Source organism: Saccopteryx leptura, chromosome 9, assembly GCF_036850995.1.
Source record: "Saccopteryx leptura isolate mSacLep1 chromosome 9, mSacLep1_pri_phased_curated, whole genome shotgun sequence".
Classification (NCBI taxonomy): Eukaryota; Metazoa; Chordata; class Mammalia; order Chiroptera; family Emballonuridae; genus Saccopteryx; species Saccopteryx leptura.
The window spans coordinates 36,767,266-36,784,568 of record NC_089511.1 but is presented as its reverse complement, the minus strand read 5'-3'; the positions used below and the strand labels follow the sequence as shown (position 1 = coordinate 36,784,568).

The following is a 17,303-nucleotide window of genomic DNA, read 5'->3' as shown; positions in this document are numbered from 1 at the left end:
CCAAAGGTCGCTAATTTGAGCAAGAGGTCACTGGTTCAGCTGGAGCCCCCTGGTCAAGGTATGTATGAGAAAATAATCAGTGAACAATTCAGGTGCCACAACGGAGTTTTGACGTTTCTCATCTCTCCCCATTTCTGTCTGTCTTTCCCTGTCTCTCGTGCGCACGCCAAAAAAAAAAAAAAAAAATTAAATGCTGATGCTATGTATCCAACAATTAAGTTGTTAGATTAAAAGAAGAAATTGAAGGTAGCTCTATGGTTAAGGGTCTAAGGAAGAGTTGAGTCTATTGCTGGATACAAGGAAAGAGTGCATCAAGATCAGGTAGAACTGTGCAGTGAGTTCTTCTAAGACTGAATATATAATCGAATTGAGCCAAAAGGCAATTTGATGTGAGTGAGCATCATATGCTGTTCTTCCATGCCTTGGTGTGTTTAGCTGTTACCTACAAATACAAAAGATAACAGATTAGGGAAAATTGGATGAACCAATGGGATTTTTTACTGTACTGACATGATTTTATCAAGTGACTCCCTATAAAAAATGAGAGCGTTAGTTTATGTATTACCTTTTGTATTTTTCTTTTTCTTATTCATCTTCACCTCCTAATTTTTGTTAAGAGTATTGTGTGATACAGTGATTTAGGATTCAGAAGTCTCCTGTATGTCCTGACTTGTCACACTTTGTATCTTTGTAGCCTTTTTTAGAACTATTAAATTTACGTTTTGTTCTAGGACCATAGTAAATTGTTACATACATTTATGTGCTGAAATGAATTTATTGTCCTTATGGAAATTAAAAAGCTTAATTTTAACACCACTCTTGCTGTGACTTCTTTATTTTGATATAGCAAAGGATGAGTCTCTATGTCTTATAGTGCACTACATTTTTTTTCTGGAAGTACAGTGAAACCTTTTGATCAAATTTAGGTCTTCATGTCAGGAAATTTCTGTTATATCTTTCAGTATATTTTCTCTTATTCTGTTGTCTTTCTCAGAGACAGCTGTTAACTTAGATCTACAGAAAATCATCTTCTAACCATTTGCTACTTTTTCTGTACATCTTTGTATTTCTCAACATTGTTCTCTATTAGTGACTTGGTTTAACTGCTGTTGATATATTTATTAGTTCTGCTCATATTTTCTCTTAATTTTTTCCTTCTGTATGCTATCTTTCATTTCAGTGTCATTGTGATCATAGGAGTTTTATTTTTCTAAAGAATATAAAGCAAGGCCCTGGCCGGTTGTCTCAGTGGTAGAGCATCGGCCTGGGGTGCAGAGGTCCCGGGTTTGATTCCCGGCCAGGGCACACAGGAGAAGCGCCCATCTGCTTCTCCACCCCTCCCCCTCTCCTTCCTCTCTGTCTCTCTCTTCCCCTCCCGCTGGGGATGGCTCCTTGGCCTCTGCCCCAGGCGCTAGAGTGGTTCTGGTCGCGACAGAGCGACGCCCCGGAGGGGCAGAGCATCGCCCCCTGGTTGGCAGAGCCTCGCCCCTGGTGGGCGTGCCGGGTGGATCCCGGTCAGGCGCATGCGGGAGTCTGTCTGACTGTCTTTCCCTGTTTCCAGCTTCAGAAAAATACCAAAAAAAAAAAAAAGAATATAAAGCAATTCTTTTTTTTTTTTTTAACCTGGCCCTTTCCCCTATTTTTATTTATTTTATCCTTTTCTTTTTTCTTTTTTTTTTTTTAATTTTGAGGGGAACAGAGGAACAGAGATTTGATCTGTATTTGCCCTGAGTAGGGATCGAACTGGCAACCTCTGCGCTTCGGGATGGCACTCTTAACCAACTGAGCTATCCAGCCAGGACTATAAAAACAAATCTTTCTGAAAAATTTTATTTCCTTTCTTTAATATTAATCCCAAATGTGTTTTTCATCTGTCTTTTGAACATGTGTCGCAGTTTTGATGGTTTTGTTAGCCCTTGGAAAAGCTAATGGAACTTCTCTATGATTTTGTAGAAAGGGAGACCTTTGACTTTTCCCCTCCTCTGCTTCAGGATGAGCTAATGTAATCTATTACTATCGAGGGCTGGGACATTCTATTCAATACATTGTGTGATAGGGGTGGGTGGTGGTGATAGTGCTGATGTTAGGGGGAGATTGACTTATTTGAAATATTTTTAGTCCTCCTTTTTCTAACTCTTTAGCCTTCTTTTTTGGATAAAGGACAAAATGTAAACGAGCCTTGTCACTTACTCCTACATTGATAAAGTTCTGTTTGGCTGCCAAGGGAAGGGAATTTCAACTTTTTCCACATCTTTTCCCTTATTACATGTGTGTCCCTGTCCCCATCTACCAAGTTAGTGGGTGCCAGTGAAAATTTCTAAGGGGCATGCTGCATATGGTTTCTGGATGCATGGTCCAATTCAGACTAATTCATTCAGTGTCTGAATGATAGGTTTTAACAAAATTTCATGGTATAAGTTTGAGATCATTTCCTGGCTTAGGGATATTTTTTGTTGTTTATTTTAGTTTTTTTTGTTTGTTTGTTTTTTGGGGTTTTTTTTTTTTAAAGGGATTTGACAGAGAGAGAGAGAGAGACAAGACAGACAGAAACAATTATCTGTTTCTGTATGTGCCCTGACTGGGGACCAATTGAAACCTTTACATACCAGGATGATGCTCTAACCCAGTGGTCCCCAAACTTTTTTGGGTCACAGACCAGTTTAATGTCAGAAAATATTTTCACAGACCGGCCTTTAGGGTGGGACGGATAAATGTATCACATGACCGAGACAAGCGTCAAAAGTGAGTTTTAGACGGATGTAACAGAGGGAATCTGGTCATTTTTTAAAAACAAAACATCGTTCAGACTTAAATATAAATAAAATGGAAATAACGTAAGTTATTTATTCTTTCACTGCGGACCGGTACCAAATGGCCCACGGACCGGTACCGGTCCACGGCCCACGGCCCGGGGGATGGGGACCACCACTTCTCTAACCAACCAAGCTATTTTGGCCAGGGCTATTTTGCTTAGTTTTAGGGTGAGATACTCTTCTGTAAACTTACACCTATGCCACCATATTTCCTGGAAGTCTTATAAGTACTGGAAATAATTTTTAGATTAAAAATTGCATTATTTGCCCTGGCCAGATTGAGCTCAGTTGGTTAAACATCATCCTGAAGCACAGAGAATGCCAGTTTGATCCCCAGTAAGGGCACCTACAGGAACAGATTGATGTTCCTGTCTCTCATCCTCTCTCCCTTCCTCTCTCTAAAATCATTCAAATAAACATCTTAAGAAACTTATTTTAAAAATGCATTATTTAAACTGAAATAACATTCATCTTAATCTAGCTCTGGATTGGTTCTCTGGAAAAAATACATACTTTCAAAACTTTGCACAATGTTTAGGGGTTTACTTCCTGTAGGATGCTCTTTATATGTTGTAATATATGATCTTTCAAACTTTATTTTTTTGTGACAGATACAGAGTCAGAGAGAGGGACAAATAGGGACAGACAGGAAGGGAAAGAGATGAGAAGCATCAATTCCTTGTTGCAGCACCTTAGTTGTTCTTTGCCTTCTCATATGTGCCTTGACCGGGGGGCTATAGCAGACTGGGTGAGCTTTGCTCAAACCAGATGAGCCCGCGCTCAAGCTGGCGACCTCGGAGTCTCAAACCAAGGTCCTCGGCATCCCAGTCCGATGCTCCCATCCACTGCGCCACCGCCTAGTCAGGCTCAAACTTTATTTGAAACATAGATGGATGGGCACATTTTCAGAAGTGAACGTGGAACTTTAATATTCATAAGAAACTCTTGGGGAATTGATTTAAAATACAGATTTGTGGACCCTCTCCCCAGAAAGTATGATTCAGTGTATTTACATAGGGTCCCAGAAATTTTTTTACCTTACCCTGATGCAGGTGGTCCACAGTTTAATTTTGAATAATGCTATCTTAAGTATCAAAATAGTTAGATTTAATTTTTAGATAGATAATTTAGGTAACCTGGGCATTTTAGGTTGTCCCATAGAGGCTGACTAGCTGATAGCTGCATGGCTAGGCTTCTAAATGACCTACTTCTCACCAAGATAGATAGTCCATTAATTGTCTTCTCTTAATCCCAAAGTTCAATTTCCCAATCTTTGGGATTTTGTGGAATGGGTAAATCTTCACGCAGTGCTCCCCCCACACACATATGAGAAATATATATGTTTCCCGTTACACTGCTAACAAAAATTAGGGGATCAGGGACCATTGCAGATTCTCCAGTACTTCCAGCCTTTTGTATAGTGCATTTTCACCAATGAAGTAAAAGTTAAATTTGCATCTCATTTGCATAATTGAGCATCTTTCTTTGACTTATCATTTGCTTTTCTAATGTTTAATTAAAAAAAAGAACAAATGCCTGACCTGTGGTGGCGCAGTGGATAAAGCGTCGACCTGGAATACTGAGGTCGCCGGTTCGAAACCCTGGGCTTGCCTGGTCAAGGCACATATGGGAGTTGATGCTTCCAGCTCCTTCTCACCTTCTCTCTCTGTCTCTCTCTCCTCTCTCTCTCTCCCTCTCTGTCTCTCTCTCTCCCTTTCTCTCTTCTCTCTAAAATGAATAAATAAAGTTAAAAAAAAAACAAAAAACTTCAGACACCTATCACCTTCACTAGTCACAAAAAATAAAAAAAAAATAAAAAATTTAAAAAAAAAAAAAACAAATGCTATTTTTTATCACTTCATATTCATTTTGTAATATCCCCTAATTTATTATGCTGAATGAGGACATTAAAAATAAATCAACAGTCCCTGGCCAGTGGCTCAGTGGATAGAGCATCAGCCTGGTGTATGGATGTCCCAGGTTCAATTCTCAGTCAGGACAACACAGGAGAAGTGACCATCTGCTTCTCTTCCCTTCCCTCTCCCTCTTCTCTTCCTCTTCCCCTCCCACAACCAGTGGTTTGATTGGTTTCAGTGGCCTCAGGTGCTAAAAATAGCTCATTACTTGAGCATTGGCCTAGAGGAAGGTTACCAGGTAGATCCCAGTTGGAGTGTATGAGGGAGTCTGTCTCACTATCTCCCCTCCTCTAAGAAAATAAAATAAATAAATAAATATAAATAAATCAACAGAAATGCCCTGACTAGATAGCTTGGTTGGTAGAGCATCGTCTGAAAGTGCAGAGGTTGCCAGTCTGATCCCTGATCAGGGAACATTTAGAAACAGATCGGTGTTACTGTCTGTCTCCCTTTCTCTCACTAAAAATTAGTAAAAATAATTAACAGTGAAAGGAAGGACGTTATAACACTTCTCTACCCCAAGTACCAAAGATTAAATAAATAAATAAAAATACAGGAAAAACACAACCTTGTAATACAGTCTTTTTTTTTTTTTAAAGATTTATTGATTTTAGAGAGAGGAGAGAGAAATAATAAGGGGGAGGGGAGGGAAGCGTCAACTTACTTCTCATATGTGCCTTGACCAGGCAAACCCAGGATCTCGAACCTGCAACCTCAGCATTCCAGGTCAACACTTGATCTACTGTTCCACCATGGATGAGACTATAATACTGTTTTACAAATTAAATAAATTTAGCTCTAGGAAAAACTCACTCTATTTTCTTTCTTTTATTATTATTATTTTTTATTTAGCTACAGCTTAATGAGTGCTTTTTCATGGGTGACACTTAAGAACTGCTGCTTAGTACTTAAAACAGTACATTTATAAGTGGCACTACCTGAATATCATGAGTAGGCACATATCTCATATCCTCTCTTTTTTTACCAGTTCGGTCCTTTGGTACAGAAGACAGACCAACAGATCGTCCAATACCACCTCGAGATGAAGTCTTTGAATACATAATATTCCGTGGAAGTGATATCAAAGACCTCACTGTTTGTGAGCCACCAAAACCACAATGTTCTTTGCCTCAGGACCCAGCTATTGTTCAGGTAACAGAGTAAATTTGTCTTGGAGTTCAAGTGAACTTGATGCGTGTGGCTAGCTTTGGCTTTTGTCCCTCCTAGGTTTTCACGTTTTTAAAAATCTCAGTTGAATGCTTATATATATTACCATTTTCTAGTGACTTAGATACCTAAAATACCTGGATAATGTTTTCATCTGTGTTTTTTTTCTTTAGATCATAAAGTAAGGAATACTTTATTTAGTATTTCTTTATTTAGTATTCTGAGGAATTTATTTTTATTATGGAATATTTTCTAATTTCAACAGCAATTAAAAGAGCTAACTGAGTTCTAATTTTATGAGAAGCACTATTCAAACCACTGCCATATAAGTCAGTTCTCACATCACATTCTGAGTTTGGTATTATAATTATTCTCAGTTTCTACAGTAAGATTAAGGTAGAGATGCAATTTGAACAAACCCAGGCAGTCTGACTTGAATCCAGGTTTTATGCCACAATGTTAGTTCTCATGTGGTTTGGCTACTCTTAGGTAAGATTATTAATGGGGGGACCTAAATCATATTATCTATCATATAATATACATACAGTATTATATAAGATAGCCAAACATAAAAAAATTTAACATACACACATACTCAATTCCCTAAATAAGGTATTAAAAAAGAACGATTCTAAAGAGTCTCAGTAGAAGAAATTTTTTTAAAAATTGTGAATTAAGAACAGAAGCACCTGTCTAAAAGTTTTTAAATTCTGAATTAAAGAGGATGTTCGTTACGGTGCCTATTTACATTACAATGGAAAGTATATATATTGCTCACAAAAGCTAGTGGATATTTCATGAATATAATGCGATAATATCGCATTTTTGTGAATAGTATAGAAACTGTCAGCTATATAACAGCAGAAGAAGCAGGTTCACACAAGAGTATTTTTATTTGAGGGCATACCTGATTAAAAGTTTGTGGCCCCCTTGGTTTTCCTTCTGAATCCATTTTCTTCTCAACCTTTTTTCTTGTTAGAAGTCTTTGGTCATTTGCACTAAAATATGCTTACTGATTTTTCAGTGTAATACTTTTAAGTTAACTTCCCTTTTTTTGTGCTTTGAGTGATAAAATCTTAGTTTTCCACAAAACTGATTTTTAAGATATTATATCATCTTATATAGAATTTGTCATCTCACTATTAAAGAAAATACCTCATTAACTCTTATAATATAAAATGGGCCTTTACCATTTATTTACTATTCATTTTTCCTGAATATAAGGTAAGCTTTTTAATAAGAAAGGGTAAATTTGATTCTTGTAACATAAACTGGAGAAATTCTTTACTCACATCATCTTTCAAATCTTTTGAGGAGTAAGTCTGAAGGAATCCTGAGAAAATCTGTACTTCTTACATGAAGGGAGAAGACACATTCTAATAGAAATAACTGCCTACAATCTGACCTGTGGTGGTACAGTGGATAGAGCATTGACTTGGAATGCTGGGGTCACTGCTTCAGAATCCTGACTTGCCTGGTCAAGGCACATATGACAAGCAAGCAATGAACAGCTGAAGTGGAGCAGCTATGAGTTAATACTTCTCACTCCACTCCCCTCTCTCTCTTCTCTCTATAAAATCAGTAGATAAAAAAATATTTAAAAGAGGAAAGAAAAAACAACAAAAAAGAAGAAAACGACAGAAAAAAAAGAAATAGCTGCCTACACTAGTGATTTTGAACCAGTGTTGCAAGAATTTTTTTTTAGAGAAAGATGAGAAGCATCAACTCATTGTTGCATCACTTTAGTTGTTCATTGATTGCTTCTCATACATGCCTTGACCTAGGGAGGGGGCTCCAGCCAAGCCAGTGACCTTTGGGCTTAAGCCAGCAACCTTGGGATCATGTTGATGATACTGCATTCAAGCCAGCAACCTCAGGGTTTTAAACCTGGGACCTTCGTGTCTCTTATCCACTGCACCACCAGTCAGTCAAAGGGCATGCAGCAAGAGTTTTTTAAAAATGCAATACCTAACTGGCCTGACCTCTGGTGGCTCCGTGGATAAAGTGTCAACCTGGAATGCTGAGGTTGCTGGTTCGAAACACTGGGCTTGCCTGTTCAGGGCACATATGGGAGTTGATGCTTCCTGGTCCTTCCCCCTTTTCTCTCTCTCTCTCTCTCTCTCTCTCTGTCTCTCACTCTCCTCTCTAAAATGAATAAATAATATAAAAAAATAGTTTAAAAATGCAGTACATAACTATTCAGTGTATTTGCATAGGACCTTTTTTCCCTTAGATTGTCATAAAACAATGACAACAGCCAACCCAACAATAGCCATCTGATGTGAATGAATCAAAATTCTACTTTTTCTTATCAGATTGGCACAAATATATTTTTGGTGTGCCACAGAATTTTAGTATTTAGTTTATGTGTGCCATGAAATGAAAATGGTCTACACCAAAAAGTGCTGGTATCTGTCTCGTAGGTAGGTAGATAGGTAGGTAAGTAGGTAAATGTGTGTCTATAGTATATATATCTTTTGGAAATTTTCCAGGAAACCAGTTACCTAAGTAGTCAACTTTATGGAATGAGAAAAATCAAGAGCACAAATCATAATGGTATTAATAACTTCTTTTAACCACTATAAATTTTGACTTTGGATCTTTTGATTCATTCTTTCAATAATATTGATATTTATTGAGCACCTGCCATGTGTCTGCCTGATGGTGGCAGCAAACACACAATGTCCTACTGCCAATGAGCTTATATCCCAGTAGTTGTTGTCACACTTCATATTTATATTATGAAATATTTTCTATTAGGATAAATTAATATTTAAAGTTTGTATATATGTATTAAATTATATTTCAGGTTTAGTAAGTTAAGGTTTTTAAATTTTTTCTTTAACTTAATGATAACTATATTTAAAAATGTAAATTTTGTCTGGGATAGTTTATTTTTGCATCCCTTCCCTGTAAATTTAATAGTATACCTCACATAATTGAAAATAAGAGTAAAATCAAAAGTGAGATGTCTTATTTGTCAGCACCAGACTTAAAACTTAGTATAACCAAGTATGATTTTTCCTATATTTTTTTCTTTAAGCAAAGTTACTTTGATATTCAAGTAACTTTTCTTTTAGTCCTTTCTCAAATCTGCCATAAAACTCTTTACTCAAAGAAGTTTATTGTAGAAAAAACTATTTATAAATTATATTGAGTATAACTGGCACATGCAGTTGACCCTTGAACAATGCAGAACTCACGGACCAACCCTGCACTGAGTCAAAGATCCACATGTAACTTACTCCCCAAAAACTTAACTACAGTTGTCCCTCAGATTGCATGGGGATTGGTTCCAGGACCTCCTGTGGATATTAAAATCCATGGATGCTCAAGTTCTTTGTATAAAATGCATTAGAACAAAGCATACAGTCAGTCCTTGGCATTTGTAGATTCAACCAACCAAGGATATAGAAGGCCGACTATACTTACTGAAAAAAAATTGCATATAAGTAGCCTCTCACAGTTCAAACCCATGTTGTTCAAGGGTCAACTATTTATACAAATAGTGAAATTAGAAGGTTATTCTACTGTTGTAACATTAAATGCATCTTGTAAGTTATAACTGCTTTTGTGTCTAGTAGTTATAATTTAATAGTTTCCTTAAAAGTGTAAATATCGAAATCTTTTTTTCATTATATGCATGTTGTTTAGAGCCTGGAAAAATAACCAATGGTTTTTCTTCAGTCTTCACTAGGCTCATCTACTTCTTCATTCCAGTCAGTGGGTTCCTATGGACCTTTTGGCAGAATGTCCACATACAGTCAGTTCAGTCCCAGTTCATTAGTCGGGCAGCAGTTTGGTGCTGTTAGTGTTGGTACGTTTTGCTTTTTTCTTTCTTTTTTTTTCTTAACACAAATTTTCAGACATCTTTTTGGTGTTCTTTTTGTAACTTTTTATTTTAAAGCCTTTATTTAAACATGCATACAGACAGAATTTATTTAATGTCCTTATTGACTAGTGGTTCTAAAATGGTCAACTCTCAGAATAGTCACTTTTTAAAAAAAATACCTAGATATATCCAATTACCAAATTTCATTGAATGTTATTTTAAGTTTACATAAGATACATTTAAAGTAAACATTTTTCCAACAGGATGGGTTTTCAAAAAGGGAATTGAAGATAATGCCATTGTCACCATTGTCTTTAGGGAGTAATTATGCCATTAAGGAGTATTTATGTTATATTGAATGTGGATGATTATTCCTTTTAACACCACCTTGGTGCTTTGTCAATAGTAACAAGGTTTGGAAATATAACAATATAAGGAGAATGTGTAGGAGGGCTGGGCTAACAGTCTTACTTGTGATTGGAAGACAATGGCTATTCATTATGCGCAAAAGCTAGATATTATCAGAGCGACTCAGTGTTGTTTTGTTTTTTATAGCTCTGCATTTTCACTCTTAAATGCACCTATATTGAATGAAATTCCCACAGTAGACTCTTTAAATCTCAAACTTTAGACTTTAAACATTTTTTAGTTCCATTGAAATAACCATTTATCAATTTACTTTGTTTCACTGGATCACAAATTCAGTTTCAAGTGTATCATATGCTAGCAAGTTTTGTTAAAATTAATTCCTTTTTTATATAATTGTAACTTTTCAAGTATATAAATGTTTGGCTGATTCATAAAATAAAAATAGGGAAAAAAGTGAATCCCAAAATTAAATGAATATAAACTAAAACAACTGGTACTAAGTGTATATCAAATTGATACCATACCCACACAGAAAAAAAAATTAATTCAAATAACTTTAATTCTCTTAGTAGGATTTATTGTAAGAATAAATAGAACTTTAAAAAAAACTTTACTTGGGGCCCTGGCCAGTGGCTCAGTGGATAGAGTATCAGCCTGGCAAATGGATGTCACAGGTTTGATTCCCAGTAAGGGCACACAAGAAAAGCGGCCATCTGTTTATCCCCCTTTCTCTCCCTTTATCTCTCCTGGAGCCAGTGGCTTGATTGGTTTGAGTGTTGCCCTGGACGCTGAGGATAGCTCAATTGGTCCAAGCATGTCAGCCTCAGGTGCTAAAAATAGCTCAGTACTCAAGCATTGTCACAAGATAGAGTTGCTGGGTGGATCCCAGTCGAGAGACATGCTGGGAGTTTGCCTCACTATCTCCCCTCTTCTCACCATAAAAAAAGAAAGAAGACAACTTTACTTTGAGTTTGTAATTGGTAGTGGTTTGAGTGTTAATTTTGAAACTGTTTTGTGTGTATAATGGAATAGGGTAAATTAGTATACTGCTCACAGAAATTAGGGAATATTTCAGAATTAACATGAAGCAATAAAAAAAAGCATTTGACTTTTTTTTTTATTAAACAAGAACTTCAGAAAAGCAAATGACAGCCTGACCAGGCGTTGGCGCAGTTGGTAGAACGTCAGACTGGGATGCAGAGGACCCAGTTTTGAAACCCCAAGGTCGCCAGCTTGAGTGTGGGCTCATCTGGTTTGAGCACAGCTTACCAGCTGGAACCCAAGGTTGCTGGCTTGAGCAAGGGGTCATTTGGTCTGCTGTAACCCCCTGGTTAAGACACATATGAGAAAGCAATCAATGAACAACTAAGGTGCTACAACAAAGAATTGATGCTTCTCATCTCTCTCCCTTTCTGTCTGTCTGTCCCTGTCTGTCCCTCTCTCTCTCTCTCTCTCTCTCTGTCACAAAAAAATAAATAAATAAAAAATAGCATTTGACATGCTGATTCTACTATATATAGGAGATACAAAATGCAGAATATAAAACAGTCTTGAAGAAGAAAGGTTGAGGTTTTTTCCTAATTTTAAGATTTACTATAAAGTTACAGTAATCAGAACAGAGAATTATTGACACATACATCATGGGGTAAGGAATAGTACAGATATAGTCCCACTTAAATATAGAGATGCCAGTGCAGTACAATAGAGAAGGGGATATATTTTTAACAAGTGATGTTGCAGCAGCTGGATATCTGTTTGGGGGGAAAAATTACCTTGACCCCTTCCTCACACCATACATAAAAAATAATTTGAGATAAAAGCAGAATTGGAGGAAGGGGAGGTAGGTGTGGTATGACCAGGAACTCAGAGAAGAGATGGAGGATATAGAAGAGTTTGCTAACCAGGAGGCAAGCAATGGGAGGTTGACTCAAGTGAGGAAACTCAGAACAGCATGGAGATATGCATGCATATCAGAGTAGCATATGTCCTGGTCCAGAAATACTAGGAATAATAGGATGGATTCAGCTTCCCACAGAATGATTGAGAGTGCTGTCTGAACATTTCTGGGGATGTTGTGGGAGATTATGTTAGATCTCTCCTGAGCTGTCGGGCTGAGCCTGACTGGATTGCACCTCCAAGAGTCCTGTTAATTCTCATCTAAGATACTTTGCTAGGTGCTCTATTTTAGAACAGATCTGAACTAGAATTCATTAAATCAGGAGACAGGTTGGGGGTGGTAAATACCATGTGAAGATTAGTAATAGTTTAAAGAACTAGAGTTGCTTAGCTAAGAAATGAGAAGATTGTGACAGGCATTATCATAGTCTTCAAATATTTTAAGAGTACATAGATAAACTTATGTGGAGTGGACTGGTGAAAATAAGGAAAGTGGAGAGAGGAGATAGGCAGATAAGGGGAGGGCCATATAAACTGAGGTGAGTAGGTAGTTCGAACTTTTATCTGGAGAGCAGTAGAAAGCCAAGCCGTCAGCATTGTAGTAATGTGATTATATTTGTATTTTATAAAAGATTATTCTGACTGCCAGCTTTAGGTTGGATTTAGAGGTGGGACAAGGGCTATAGAAATATTTTCTCCTAGAGAAAACCTACACAGATTAAAGGTAAGAAGAAAGCATAGCATGTGAAAAGTGAATGATTCATAACTACTATAAAATCTTTAAAAAGATTGTCGTAACCTAGTATAGCAAAGAATTGGGCTGGTTCTAAGGATTTGTTACTTGCATTACCAAAACTTGTGATTGCTCATAGCAAATGCAGCCCCACAGTGCCATTCTGAGTAGAAGCATTAAAATGGACTGAAGTCTATTGTTGACTTGGAAATGCTGGGAAAGCACTTCATAGACCTGTCTGCTGATTTGGCTATTTGTGCAGATTCTTGGTATTAAAATAATTGAACTTGAATGTTGGTATAGGATGTACCATTTCTGCTACTTTTCATCTGATGTGGGTCTCTGCTGCCCCATCTGCGTCTGCATAACTGTTCAAGACAGTATTGCATATGCTAGAAAAATTTTTATGTCTAGGATGCTGGAGTAAAAAAAAGTATATTTGCTTTTTTCTAATATAGTGTTGTCAGAGACTTCTCAAACTAATTTTTGATGTACTTTCATTAATTTCCAGGGTTATTAATTTGTGTAAGTGATATGGGAGGATGGTGAAAATTATTTAAATGATATATTACTTTATATGATTGAAAAGTTTAAATTTTAAAAAAGATTTTTTGTCATTAAAAAAATTTCTTAAAGCTGGAAGCTCCTTGACATCCTTTGGAACGGAAACATCAAACAGCGGTAGCCTCTCCCAAAGTAGTGCAGTTGGTTCTGCCTTTACACAGGATACAAGATCTGTAAAAACACAGTTATCTCAAGGTAAGCTGTTTTTTCCTTCAAGTATTTCCATTCTAAACTTGTAAAGTGACTTTTTTCTTTCTCTGAATGTAAGAACTGTTCCAGCTTGTAAATCACATATATAATTTCTGCATGATTCTTTTAAAATTGTTCTAGATAGCTCAGTCATTTTGGAGCATCGTCCCTATATACCAAGTTATGGGTTCGATCCCCAGTCAGGGCACAAGAAACAACCAATGAATGTATAAATAAGTGGAACAACAAATTGATGTTTCTCGCTCACTCTCCTTTTCTCCCATTCTCTCTCTCTCTCACAAAACAATAAATGAAAAAAAAAGGATTTTCTCCTAATTGCTGTTGCAATAATGATATTATTGAATGACTTCTACTCTTTAGGCTTTTACAATTCCTAGATCATAAAACTGAAGCTGTAAACATTCTGTAAGTTGGACTTTTTTTTCAAAGCAAGTACATAAATTGTATGTAATACTTAAGTATATCAAATTAATCCCAGAGTCATTATGATCTTGCATCTTTCCTAGCATCCTCGCAGGATCTAAAGCAGCGATTTTCATCTGATGTACTGCAAAAAAATTTAAGACATGCAGTGCTTGACTGTTTAATCAAGGGTACTGACCTCTTTCGCTTAGATTATCAAATAAAATGACAGCAGTCAACACAATAACTGTCTGGTGTGAATGAATCAAAATTATGCCTATTGTTTTTGTCAGATTGGGAAAAATATATTTTTTTGGTGTTCTACAGAATTTTAGTAGTTTATATGTGCCACGACATGAAAAAGGTTGAAAAGTGCTGTTCTAGAGCAAGGTTATTCAGTGTGGGCCAGCACAACCAAATCATCTTGAGTGCTTAAAAAGTAGATCCTGAGAACTGCTACATCAGAATCCCTGGAGCCAGGGGTGGGGGCCTGAGGGGTGAGCATTTTATTTCTTTATTTGTTTATTAATTATTAAGTGAGAGGCAGGAAGGCAGAGACAGATTCCCACATGCTCCCTGACCAGGATCCACCCTGCAAGCCCCTACCATGTGATACTCTGCCCAGCTGCGGGAGGGGAATTGAGAGAGAGAGCTAGAGGGAAGGAGGGGGGAGAAGTAGATGGGTCACCTCTCCTATGTGCCCTCACCGGAAATTGAACCTGGGACTTCCACATGCTGACACTACTGCTCAGCCAGCCAGCCAGCCAGGGCCAGGGTCTGAAATAATAATAATAAACTTCTAAAACTATCCTGTTTCTTTCTTTCTCTTTTCTTATTTCATTATATTTTCTCCAGCCCTCGGTGGTCCCAAGATTCCATATCCATTTTTATCTGCTGCCAAAGTGGATGTTATTGGCTCGTAGCTTTATATGGATGTTTACTTTTACATAAAGCAATGTGAAGGCATTTCAGAAAATTGCTATAATACCAGGACAGTATTTTTAAAAACTATGAGGATAAAATCAAGCTAATGCTAAACATAATCCTGTATCACATAAGATATTTTGAAATAACTGTAGTTACTTTTATTCATATTGATTTAAAATAACTTAATTTTTAAATATTCTAAAGCTTTGTTGTAGATTAATTAGAGATATAGTAAGCATAAGGAAGAAAATTAAAATACCCACAGTCTCACTACCCAGAAATAATAAATATTTATATTTTGTTGTGCCTACTTTTAGACTTTTTTCCTAGGTTAATTTAAGTGTATTTTTATGTGTATGTATATTGATTCTTATTTTATTCTGTTGGTTTTTAGAGAGAATTTTGAATCTTTTTGAGGTTGTTGTTTTTTTGTATTTTTCCAAAGTTAGAAGTGGGGAGGCAGTCAGATAGACTCCTGCATGCGCCCGGCTGGGATCCACCGGCAAGCCCACCAGGGGACAAGGCTCTGCCCATCTGGGGCGTTGCTCCGTTTTGGCAGGAGCCATTCTAGCGCCTGATGTGGAAGCCATGGAGCAGTCCTCAGTGCCCGGGCCAACTTTGCTTCAGTGAAGCCTTGGCTATGGGAAGAGAAGAGAGAGAGAGAGAGGAAGGAGGAGGGGAAAGGATGAAGCAGATGAGTTCTTCTCCTGTGTGCCCTGGCTAGGAGTCAAACCCAGGACTTTCACATGTCAGGCCAACGCTCTACCGCTGAGCCACCTGGCCAGGGCCAAAATATTGAATCTTTTAAGCATTAGTTTCCTAAACTATAAAATTAACTTTCTGGTAACTAGCAAACTTATTAATGTATGCAGTACCCTTAGCATAGTAACACATACAATATGATCAGTAGATGTTAGCTATCTTAATCAATAGAAATGAGGTATAGATATTAGAATTAGTATTATTAGTCAATGCTATGACTTTCTAGTTGGAATTACGAATTCACTGATAAACCTAGAACTAATAAGGGACTTAAATTAGAGGGAAAATATAAAGTGAATGTAAAAAAATCAATAGTTCTAAAACCTAACCTACTAATTATGTAATGGGAATAAAATATGATGTTCATAATAATGAGAAATAGAAATTATTATAAAGTACACAATTAGAAATAAGACCAACTTCTTTGATGAAAAATACAAAATGTAATAGAGGAACCTAATAAGGTAATTAGAAAAACATTCCTAGATACAGAGATAAAATATTAGGAAGACTTTACTTGTTATATTAATTAAATTTACTATACTGTTTTTTTAAAGATTTTACTTATTTATTTTAGAGAAGGGAGAAGAAGAGAGAGAAAGAGAGAGAAGGGGGGGAGGAGCAAGAAGCATCAACTGTCAAATGTATCTTGACCGGGCAAGCCCAGGGTTTCAAACCGCGACCTCAGCATTTGAGGTTGACACTTTATTCATTGAGCCACCACATGTCAGGTCTAAATTTACTATACTTTCAAAAAATCTAAATGGATTGATATGAGAACTTAATAAAACAGATACACATCTATCTTAAAAGTAGGCATGGCCTTGGCCAGGTAGCTTATTTGTTTAGAGTGTTGTCCCAGTACACCAAGGTTGTGGGTTCAATCCCTGATCAAGGTATATACAAGAAACAACCAATGAATACATAAATAAGTGGAATAGCAAATCTTTCTCTGTCTCTCTTTTTCTACCTCCCTTCCTCTCGCCCTTTCCTCTCTCTCACTCTTAAACCAATAAATTTTAAAAATAAATAAGTAAACATGGAAGTATTGCTAGACATTAAAAAAAATGTAATGAGATAGGGCTTACCTACTCAGTAAAGTATGTATAAAATAAAGCAGTGCAGAATAATTAAGAGATGAATGAAACAAAAGTCAGATTCAGGTATAATTAAGTAATTAATGTATGACATTTTTATATTGGAGAAAGACTAGCTGTTCAGTAAATGATATTGGACATATTGCCTGATCTTTTGAGAAAAAAAAACTAGACTTCTCTCATACTTAGGACTTAACTACATTTTAAATTAAAATTTAAAAAAGTTTATGTATTTATTAGAAGAAAGAGTTCTATTTATATAAAGAATAGCAGAGAATAGAATGCTTAGGAATCTGTATTTTCACTTTACCAACTATAATTTCTGAATTTTACAAAATTTAAACACAAAAAAATTTTTTAACTGTGATAAGAATATAAAGATAGCTCAAGTGGTGTGTTTTTACTATGCTAAAATAGCTTTTGTGTTTTACCTAATAATACATCTAATATTGCCTATATTTCCCCTTTTATAACAAAATTGCCATCGTGACTAGTAGACTTGATTACAAAGGTTGTTAAAGTACACAACAAATGAGTTCTTCGCTGTTGATTGCCCTGTTGCTAGAGTGGTTCTGTAATACTTGTCATAGGTTCTTCTCTCAAGAACAAAAAAAA

General features: G+C 36.4%; 1 protein-coding gene across 4 annotated transcripts in view; it reads left to right on the top strand.

Moving 5' to 3' along the window:
- The window catches only part of LSM14A (LSM14A mRNA processing body assembly factor), a 46,903-nt gene that overhangs the window by 13,932 nt on the left and 15,668 nt on the right, over nt 1-17,303 (top strand). For all 4 annotated transcript variants that reach the window (XM_066348094.1, XM_066348096.1, XM_066348093.1 and 1 more), the window contains exons 2-4: nt 5,718-5,881; nt 9,584-9,713; nt 13,363-13,485. In XM_066348094.1, coding sequence (XP_066204191.1) covers nt 5,718-5,881; nt 9,584-9,713; nt 13,363-13,485 — 417 coding nt within the window. The remainder of the gene's footprint in view (nt 1-5,717; nt 5,882-9,583; nt 9,714-13,362; nt 13,486-17,303) is intronic.